This window comes from Gallinula chloropus (assembly GCF_964237585.1).
Source record: "Gallinula chloropus genome assembly, chromosome: 9".
Taxonomy (NCBI): domain Eukaryota; kingdom Metazoa; phylum Chordata; class Aves; order Gruiformes; family Rallidae; genus Gallinula; species Gallinula chloropus.
Window position 1 is genome coordinate 15,667,233 of NC_140094.1, and position 10,581 is coordinate 15,677,813.

A 10,581-nucleotide genomic window follows, 5' to 3' on the forward strand; every position below is an offset into this window, starting at 1 on the left:
CAGCTGCCGGCAGGGAAAGGCCGAGGCTGGACACAAGCCCAGTACCCCACCTGCCCCTTGGCTGCCATGACAGGGAGGGAAGCCCACCGAGAGCCCAAGGCTGCCCCACAGCACGGAGCCCAGCTCCCCGTGGGGCTGCCGAGGGAGTGAGTACAGCCCCGTGTCAGGGGCCCCCGTGTCCCCAAAGGCCCCGCTACCGGCAGCCGGGGTAAGCACCCCCCCACCAAGACCCCTGGATATCGGCCTGGCCCCACCTGGCCCCACCTCCCCTTCCCGCCCCTCGCCCCGCCCCTCGCCTCCTCGCCCCGCCCCTTCCCTGCCTGTTTATCCACGGGCTGTGCACGTGGTAGCCGTGCCGCGCCATTGGCCCTCTCGTCAGGTAGCTGTCGCCGTCCTGCCAATCGAGGCGCTGTCCACGCGCTGCCGTCCGCACCCGATTGGCTCCGCCGCGGTGATCACGCAGCGTGACGCACTCCGAGTGTGCGCCCGCCGAGGAACCAATGAGGAGGGGGCCTAGGGGCAGTCCTCGGCGAATAGTAGGGTGAGAAGCTGAGGGGTGGCCAATGAGGAGCGGGCCGGGGCGGGACTTTCCTCTACGGGCGCTGGCGGAGACGGTCGGGTTTTAAAGGAGCCGTTGAGGCGCCCGCAGGCTTCCCCCGGAGCCGGGGAGCTATGGCGGCGGCCGGGCCGGGCCTGGGCCCCGGGGCCGGCGGGACGGTGAAGACGCTGGCCCTGGTGCTGGAGGACGAGGCCCGGCGCGGCGGCGGCTACTGCAGCGGGGACACGGTGTCCGGCCAGGTGCTGCTGGAGCTGGCGGGCCCGCTGTCGCTCCGCGGGCTGCGCCTAGAGGCCGCGGGCAGGGCCCGCGTTGCTTGGAACGAGAGCGCGGGCGCTGTCCCCGGGGCGGGAACCTGGGGGGCGGCGGTGAGGGCGCCGGGGCCAGGGCCGCGGCGGGAGGCGGAGGTGCGCTACCTGGACATCCGTCAGAGCCTCCTGCGGGACCCGCCCGAAGGTGAGGGGCGGCCGTGGGAGGGGGGGGGGGGAGTGGGGTGGGTGCGGGTGTTGGGGGGGGGGGTTGTGGCGGTGCGGGCCGGGCCCTCAGGAGCGGCTTCCCTACCGGCCGCTGTGAGTGACAGCGGGGTGGGACCGGGTGTGGGGGGGGGGGACACGACTGGTCGCCCCTCCTTCGCGGGGGAAGGCGGCGGGGTAGGGCTCCGAAGCCAAGTCCCCCTCCCTGCTCCGCGGGGGCGGCGTAGGGGCTCCCCACGGCAGGAAGGCGCCCACGCCTGCCTCTTGTAGAGAGGGGGAAGGCTGAGGGGGGAAACCCTCTCCGAGGAAAAACCGGCATCGGAGCTGGGAGCTGAGAAACGGCGTGAGGCCCGGGTGGGTGCCTGGCCAGCGGGGACCTCTGCCCCGCACTGGAAGCCTCTGGCCGGGGTAGCCACAGCCTTCACCTGCGCGCCCGGGGAGGCTCGCGTACAGCTTCATCCAGCGGTCACTCACTGCCCTGGGTACGAGCCTGGGAAAGGCAGAACAGGGCCAGAAGAAAGTCAGCAGCTCTCTAGTTTCCCTCGCACCGGGCTGGGTTCCTGCGGAGGTTTGGTCTTCCGCGGAGCACATCGGGCCACCTGCGTGCCTGTTGTGCTCTGTAAGCAGCATCTGGGAAGCTGCCCGTGGAAGACACTGGAAGCAGTCAGCCTCCTTTTGCGATGACTTCAGACAGCAGAGGAAGCTCTTTTGTTGCATAGGTCTCTAGCTGGCAGCTCTGGCACTGGCACTGCAGCATAGCAGTACTGAAAGGGAATGGCATTTTGTTGTGTAAGGGCGAAACACTTGTCAAGAGTATCGGTGGAAGTAAATCTAGGCCTTTAAAAGCTCTGTAATAGGCCCTCTGTGAATGTATTAAGATTACATATATTAATACTATTTTGTAACACTGACCTTAAATTGCAGCTTCTTAACACAAAAGTTAGTTGTAATTGTTAACTGGACAGCAATTGCTGTTCCTGCTGAAAAGGAAAAGGCACTGACTTTATGCTTTCCAGAAGCCATCTTGGATTAGAAATTGGCCAGAGTCCTGAACTGAAACTCAAGGTCTCCATGTTTCCTTGAATTTTTTTTTTTTCCATTGAAATCACAGCATAAATAAAGCATGGGCTCCAATCCAGAACCCACAGGGATCAATAAAAACTTCTAGCCCCTTGCATCTGGGTGGTTTTAGACATAAATAATTTATAAAAGCGTCTGCTTTGTTCTTCTATTTATGGAATAACTAAAACATACTGTTCATATTTATCCTACAGGTGAGGAAAGCTTAATTCTTCTAGATGGAAGACATGAATTTCCGTTCAGCTTTCAACTCCCTCAAGAGTAAGTTAAATAATCCGACCTGAAGGGACTGTGCTAGACACTGCTTTGTGTACTGTGCTTTTTTTTTTTTTAAAAAAAAAATCAAACCAATAGGTTGGCTTTATATGTGTTTGTCTTACATCACCCACCACATAAAACGTGCCTTTTTTTGCTTCAGGTTCCCAAAGGCCCTGAAAGCATAAGCTGTAAATGGGTGAACATTTACACACACAGGGGGTGTTTGAGTTTGGAGCTGAATTATGAACTCATGGGTAATGCTTTTATGGCTGCTTGTTTCAGACCTCTGGTGACCTCTTTTACTGGGAAGTATGGCAGTATTCAGTACTACGTGAAAGCAATTCTGGAGAGGCCTGCAGCACCTGATCAAAGTGTACAGACAGAGCTTCAGGTCATTAGCCACATCGACGTCAGCTCGCCAGCTCTATTGGTAAGAGGGTCCTCCACTCCTCCTCCCCCCTTTAAAGCCAGCTGCAAAAAAGAAAATAAAATCATTTCCAAGAAGCATTCACATCCAGCCATAACCATTTCATGTTATTCTGGAGTGTCATTTTCTGACTTCTGAAAGCATATAAGCTCCCTAAGCTCTTCTCTATAAATAGATGATCTTAGGTTGTGTGAATAGCAAACAGAGTGGCTTTTTTTAATACCATTGATTACATCCCTGCTGGCAGAGATGCTCTTGCCAAAAAGTTATGCAGGCTTCAGATGCATAAATAAGGCTTAATAATAATCATGCACAAGCATAGAGTAGTTACTCTTACCAGAGCAACTACATTCACAGGGCTGCAGTGTCCTAAACTCTACAATAATAGTAGGTTGAGGAACAGTAATTATAGAAGAGTATTAATCATGCCCAGCCTGTCATTTATGCTCTGGCCATTATGCTACATATCCTTCCATTTTGCATGTCGTTTTCTAACATTAAGTGTGTGCATGCAGCTGCTTCAGAGATCTTTTCAGTTATTTCCTTATGACAGATTTGGCCACATTAAAGCATTGAGTTTCTAATAATCACTAGAAATACTGTCGAGTAATAAGAAAGATCAGGCATTAAGTAATGAGAAAATAGGCAAGATGGAAGCTAATGAGCTGGATTCTTTTATCTCAACCCATATTATGAAAATAATATAAAATTATACCTTGCACTTTCATGATAGCAACTGGATCTAAATGGTTATTCATTTAAATATGAATGAGTAATTTCTACTTTATTTAAAATAGTAGGATAATTTTAACATTTCATCATGATGTGAACATAGCTAAGAGATGTTTTGAGCAGGATTTTTCCCCCCCTCTTTATATGCTTACATTTTAATCTTTCTCTGTAGTGAGACCTTAGAGAAGATTTTGGCAGTGACATCTGTAAGCAGAATAAGGCTTTATATTCAACAGTGTAGGTTAGGAATATAAAGACTCCAGATACTGCAAGGATAAAGTTGACTACAAGTTGCTACACAGGAGGAGGTTGTGGGGCACAATTCCAAGGCTACCACTAAAAAAGTGCAAAACAACATAAATTTTAGACTTCACAATTATATTGACTGGACACTAGTGCCCAGTAAATAATTTTACCTACCTTGAATCCTGGCTTGGCCCAGTGATGCGTGTACTCATATGTTGCAAATTTATTCTAATGAAAATTCTGCAGACTCTGTAAATGTCACCTAGTGTGACACTACATTAATTCTGTAAAAAAATTAAGATGGTCTTTGTCACAAGCCAGAATTTTTTTGGGGGTTGCATGGCTTGTAAATTAGGAAGATGCATCCCCTTAGCCCAGCATGTATACATTTATCCTTTGAAGGATACAAAGGGAAAAACAGTTTACACCTGCTTAAGTATGAGCTGCTTGCAAATGAAGTAAGTTGTGCATTATTCTGTACTGAGGAACATGGACATAAACACTACAGTACCTCATTATACCTTAAAAACTAGAAAATCTGCTAAATGAATCTTAATGAAGCCAGATCATGTTCAAGTGCATGTTATTCTCTGTGTTACCTAGCTGATAATGGTCTAAGTGCAGCCTGGGATCTAACAGCTCAAACCCTGGTTCCATTTTACCAGGTGGCAAAATTCCAGCTGTGTTGAGTAGTTCAGCTAGATTGCAATAACAGATATGCATAACATTAACCTGCGAGTGATTGAGAGCTTTATGCCATAAAATGAAAATACTCTGTATTTTATAGACGCCTGTTCTAAGAAGTCAGGAGAAGATGGTTGGCTGTTGGTTTTTCACTTCTGGGCCAGTGTCTCTCAGTGCCAAAATTGAGAGGAAGGGATACTGTAATGGTAAGAGTAGTTACCTTCAACGTGTGAATATTAAACATCTGATAGGGGCTTTTCATCTCTGTGAAGCCAACACTTTATAGCTGAAAGAATAATGTAGTGTAGTAGGTAGTAATTTGCAACCTGTATGAACCTGCTTTAACAAAAATCATTGTGCCTTTCCCCTCGCTCCCCCTGCCCTTGGGAATACAAATTGAAAGGAAATCCTGTTAGTCAGTAATCTCATGGAAGAGCTGTTTGCTTTTGAGAGTGAAGAACACCAAAATGCTGTTATTTGGGATAAAATACTTAATTGGGGATGTAATCAGGTTTTTATATCCTGTGTTTGTAGGTTTTCACTTCTGTAAGAATGAGCTTTTAGCAGCTTGTCATCTTGATAACATTAGATACGTTGAGGAAATAAAAGACAACATTCTGAAATTCAGTTAGAACTATATAAAAGGGAGATTGGTGCGTAATTTGCAAATAAAGCTTTTATAGCTTGTTCATATTGTGCTTGATGCTTCAAAATGAATCATTGTTTGTGTGTGAAATGTAGTAGGTGGCTATAATTCTGCCTGGATACCACTCTGCCAAAAAAAAAAAAAACCCTAGCTTGAGGAAACTAACAAGTATTGTTCTCAGACTGTTGCAGATGATGTGTGTGCTGCATAACATGCTTTGATACTCCTGGAGGAGAGTTAGTAAACACAAATTTTTCATTGAACTTTTTCTGTCTTTAAGGGGAGGCCATACCAATCTATGCAGAAATTGAGAACTGCTCTTCTCGTTTGATCGTTCCAAAAGCTGCCATTTTCCAAACACAAACTTACCTGGCCAGTGGGAAGACAAAATCTTTCCGTCAGATGGTTGCCAATGTCCGGGGAAACCACATTGCCTCTGGGAGTACAGATACCTGGAATGGGAAAACTCTGAAAATCCCACCTGTATCCCCCTCTATACTTGACTGCTGTATTATTCGAGTAGAATATTCATTAGCTGTAAGTATGGATTTTCATTACAAATGTACATACTCTAGAACGCTACACTGTGGTAGGAACAGAATAGTATTTGCTGCTGAGCACCTGTTAGGTTTTTGCATTTGTGAACAATAAGTATAAATAAATATAATACATAGGTGAGAGACTGAAGATCATGAAGAGATTCTGAAAGGGAAAGTTAATGGGGAAATAATGGGGAAAATAGGAAAAAAAATGTTTCTGAGGAAGAAGCAGAGGTTTTTAGGGGATGGTGGTTCAAGCTGAATGGGTTCTTCCAGTGATTGATTCAGCAAAGAGAAGATAGGCCTGAAAGCAAGTGCATAATTATTTTTGCCAACCTGCTTTGTATTTGTTTTGTGTCATCTAGAGACAAGGTACAGAAAGAAGGAAGATACTGGAAAATAAAGCTGCCAGTGTGTTAGCGAAACATATCTGGGATGAGAGAACTCCTAATTTTTAAATAATCTGCAGTGTAGGGAGTAGGGTAGCTTCTAGGAGCAGGAATTCAATGGGATCTCATGACGTTACTTTTCTTTTATTTGGGGGTTGTTCTATAGGTGTATATCCATATTCCCGGTGCTAAGAAACTGATGATTGAAATGCCTCTGGTGATTGGCACTATTCCATGTATTGGATTTTCAAGCAGAAACTCCAGCATTACCAGCCAGTTTAGCATGGATATGAGTTGGCTGGCACTGACCATGCCAGAACACCCTGAAGGTAATACACATTGAACTCTTTGTAATACAGCATAGTATAGTCTCAAACAGAAGGGTGGTAGTGCCAGTTTAAGGGCACTACTGGGGATGTAGGACATTAAAGTCTGACTCATGAGAACTGAGGCATATAAATCTTAAGTCAAGATCCATAAAAGTTTGGTGAGGTTTGTTGCTGGAGTAGCCCTAAAAGCATCGTTAGCGTTCCCGCTGAATCACTGAAGCTTACTCAAACATAATTCTACTTACAGTATGAGTAGAGTGCACTTCATACAATTGGGCAATACTACATTTTATAAATACAGTCTTCATGGTCTTGACTACTGTAATACATATGTTGGCTTCCTATGAGTGAATAGGTTAAAAATTTGACAGTAGTATCTCTTGTGTTTCAGCACCACCAAATTACGCTGATGTAGTGTCAGAGGAAGAGTTCTCCAGACATGTTACTGCTTATCCACCACCAATTGACTGTGAGGACCAATTGTGCTGTCCTGTCTTTGCTTACATACAAGAGTTCCGGTTTCAGCCTCCACCTCTTTATTCAGAGGTAAAAAAATAAACAGCAGGTGGTAGTTTTAATTGTCAGATGGGGGAACCCCCCAGCCCCCACCCAAGAGAGATGCAAGAATTATAGGCGGTAATTGTTACCTTTCTTCTCTCTGTAGATCGATCCACATCCAACTGATGTAGAAGAAATTCAGCCTGTTTCATTCATGCTCTGAAGAGGAATTGTAATGAGCATCATTGTGGTGAATGTCTTAAATCTTTCTGCTGCTTAAGCTGATAGTGCAGCTAAAAAGGAAACAGTTTTCTTTTTCAGAACTTCAGTTTGTCAACAAGAAAGGCAAATGAAAATGGAGAGGGAGGTATGAGCACGTTTGGTGATGGAAGAGAATCTGCCGGATTAGTCTGCACAGAGGATACTGTGGGAGCAGCTCTGCTTGGGATACATGAGAAGGACCTGAAAATACTGAATGCTTTCTGAAAAGTGGATATACTACACAAAGTACGAGGAGGAGATGTAAGGATCTTCTGAAGAGAATTTATATTTTGTTTGGAACACTCGAAGAATTTATGTTATGATGTTGAGAACTTCCTGAAGTAAAAGTTGCGTAGTAGAAAATGCGGGGTAAGAAAACATTTCCAAAAGATTCCAGTGTTCAAGGGGCTTCGGTTTTGCACTGTCTGCATTCAAGAAAGGAGCACTACTCAAGCGTGGAGTGAAGTCTTCACTCAAGCTTAACTTTGTATTTCATGAGAACCTGCCCTTCTAACAACTGCCAAGTGGTACTATTTCATCATTCATAATGATTCTAAAGACATCATGGATGAGAGAATAGCTATTACGCAATCTGATGAGGGCAACCTTTTACTGAATGGAAGACACAAGTATGTAAAAGAAAATTGAACTTTGATAAGAGCTTATGCACTATGCTTTCTTTCAAGGGATTTCTTAAGGGAATTATTCTAGCCTCTTCTACTGTGAGTTTTTTTTCTGCGTCTTAAGCCTATGGATAGCATGGTAAGGAGAAGCACGGCAAGGGAGAATCCTTTTGCCAACAGCAGGTGTACTTCGCAAAATGGACAATTCTTATTTATTCAGAAGCCTTTATAAGCCTACCTCTGTTTTGGATATTTACTTATGGTCAGATCTGAGACCAAAAAAAAGTCTTGTTAAAGCTCCAGTATACTTCAAGGTTCTAAAAGGGACCCGAAATGGTTTCTGTGGTTAGTGAATGAGATGGGAGGTGTAAGGAGAGGTGTAAATATAGCCAGAATAGACATAGCTTATAAGTGAAGTGAAAGCAGACAACAGGGGGACAAAATCCTCTGGTAATGGCACAAAGCTTTTCATTACTCCTGCATTTTTGTCTAGAGATCTATTGTCAGGGGCTGCACTGGTCATTTGCTATCCATACTGTTTTTGTTTGTGTGTTTCCTTGTTTGTTTTTTGCTGTCTAATTTTGTTTTGGTGCAATATTTTAATGTTTTCTTCCTCAGGTCATTTAGAACAGTGAGTTTGTTGCTGCTAAGAGTGAAGGCACAGCATTTTACTTGGCCCTTCTGCTGCCTTCATTTAAAGTAGAATGTTTTCTTCCTGCCAAGAATGAATTGGAGTAAGTAATCCACCATCAACAGATCACTTAAAGGAGCAGAAACACAGCATTGGCAATATGTGCGTTTACAGTCCAGTCCTTGAACTACAGGGGATTTTGAACTACTAGAACTACTCCATATGTCTTACAGAAGGGTTTTGGGGTAAAAACCCGGTGCTTCATGTGGTAAAACATTGTACTTTCTGATAACTACAACAACAGTAATTGAGTTTCCCTTCATTTCATCAGTAACTGCAGTTTTAAAAAGTATCAATGGTTTTTTATGAGATCTGTCTTCATTTAAGAAGCAGGGATTTTTCTACAGGCACACACGGATATATATTTTTAGTCTTCATTTCGTATGACTTCCTTACATTGTCTAATTTCTAGCACTTCACCTCAAGTCACTTTTACATCAGTGTATAATACATACTGATGGAGAGTCACGTTTCCAAACTGCAGTTATGTTTTCATCTGCAACTTCAAGTATTGTCTTCTATAGCAAATGCAGCTTTAACCAAAATTGGAGAGCATGGTTTAGAAAGGACCTTCTAAGAAGTAGTATTTATCTTACACCTGAAGCAGTAGCTCTCATGCCTTGTTATTTGAGGGCAAGCCCATGCAACCAATGCAGGATTTTCATTCACATCACCTGGAAAGGGAACAAGCATATTTTCCTTAAGCAGATACCATTATAGTTACTTGAAAAGTAATGTGGCTGTGTATTAACTTGCATGTTAATAATTCAAAATACTAGCTTAAAGAACACTAGGTGCTTTTTTTGGACTGTAATATCTGATAGGTGATGTGTGCTACCTGGTATAAACCTGGTAGAGCAAAAAAAAAGAGCATGAAGGGTAAAGATGTGCTTTTTTTTCTTTTCCTTCCTAAAATCTCGGAGTTGTTTTTTCATTATTTGCAGATAAACTGTGGCCTTAGATTGTTTGCTGCAAAAAAGACAACTAGAATGTGTTTCTTAGGAAGCACACAGGGCCCTTCAAAGGAGGGGTGAAATGGTTAAATTCTGCTCTCTGACACTTGGCTTAGTGCAGAAGTTGATCCTTAAAATAATTACTGTTTGCACAATAATAAGTTCAATATGCAGGGGCTTTGTTTTGATAACTGTGAAACAGTTTAAGAGAGACAAAATAAAAAAAAGAGAAAAAAAAACGAAACCATGCTGTTTAACATACAGGAACATGATTGTATTTTGTACTAATGAATGAGCCCCATGGGTTCTTTGTTAATAAAAGTGTCAAACCTACGTAGTGCTGTTCATCTCTGGTTTGGAGTCTCTGAGACAAATGGCTACAGGGTCGAGAAGAACCTGGACTGTGCCTCCCTTGAACACTTACTGACCTCCTCTGTATCTGTGCTGTGTAGTTTATTGACCAAGTGCATCAGAACAATCGTGCAACCACAGTGCATAATGACAAAAGCAGTGTACCTCCTACCATGGGAGAACACAAGGAAACAGGTTCACTCACCTAAGCCAGGATGGAGATGAGGAAACCTCTGTCAGGGTGCTGCCTCCCAAAGATTTAAGGAATAACAAACAGAGCAGTTGCTTTCTTCTTACTGTTTCCACTTTTCAAGGGAAGGTGGCAAACCTCTCCTTGGAAAATCCAGGTGGAGATGCTGGTCAGATGTGTTCAGGCAGTGGAGTGAGTCATGACTGGGAGAAAACACAAAGCCTGGAATTCTGGTCTTAGATTTCCAAAAGGTCTCTTAATAAATGATCCTAAAACACCCAGGCACTAAGTTCACAGTAGCTGTTCCCCTTCATCCACAAAAGTTTTACAGGGTTTTTTAAAAGTTGTTTATTTCTCTTGTCTAATGGCTAAACCAGGGTCAGTGTTCAGACAGGTAGTAAATGAGGTGCCCTGCCCAGCAGGGACAGAGCAGATCCTGCAGGCTTGTGTTTGCAGCTCTGATACTTCTGATGCTTATATCAAAACAAAATTCACATACAAAGATGGTTTAATCAGCTCCTGGGGCACCTTCCAAACTACAAAAATAGCAGTTTCCATTACATCTCACCCAGTTTTAACAGCAGAAGGGAACACCTAACTTATTCTGTAAATCACTGCTGTGTTTACCAGTAACAAGGTGCTTGCAGACAAGGTC

General features: G+C 44.2%; 1 protein-coding gene across 1 annotated transcript; it reads left to right on the forward strand.

The window, feature by feature from the left end:
* The first annotated feature begins 640 nt into the window (after positions 1–640).
* On the forward strand, positions 641–7,151 carry ARRDC4 (arrestin domain containing 4). The gene is made up of 8 exons (XM_084268186.1): positions 641–1,012; positions 2,304–2,370; positions 2,650–2,797; positions 4,560–4,662; positions 5,383–5,639; positions 6,197–6,359; positions 6,751–6,905; positions 7,024–7,151. The coding sequence occupies exons 1-8, from the start codon at positions 673–675 to the stop codon at positions 7,078–7,080; spliced, it is 1,290 nt and encodes a 429-aa protein (XP_084124312.1). The 5' UTR covers positions 641–672; the 3' UTR covers positions 7,081–7,151.
* Positions 7,152–10,581: the final 3,430 nt, after the last annotated feature.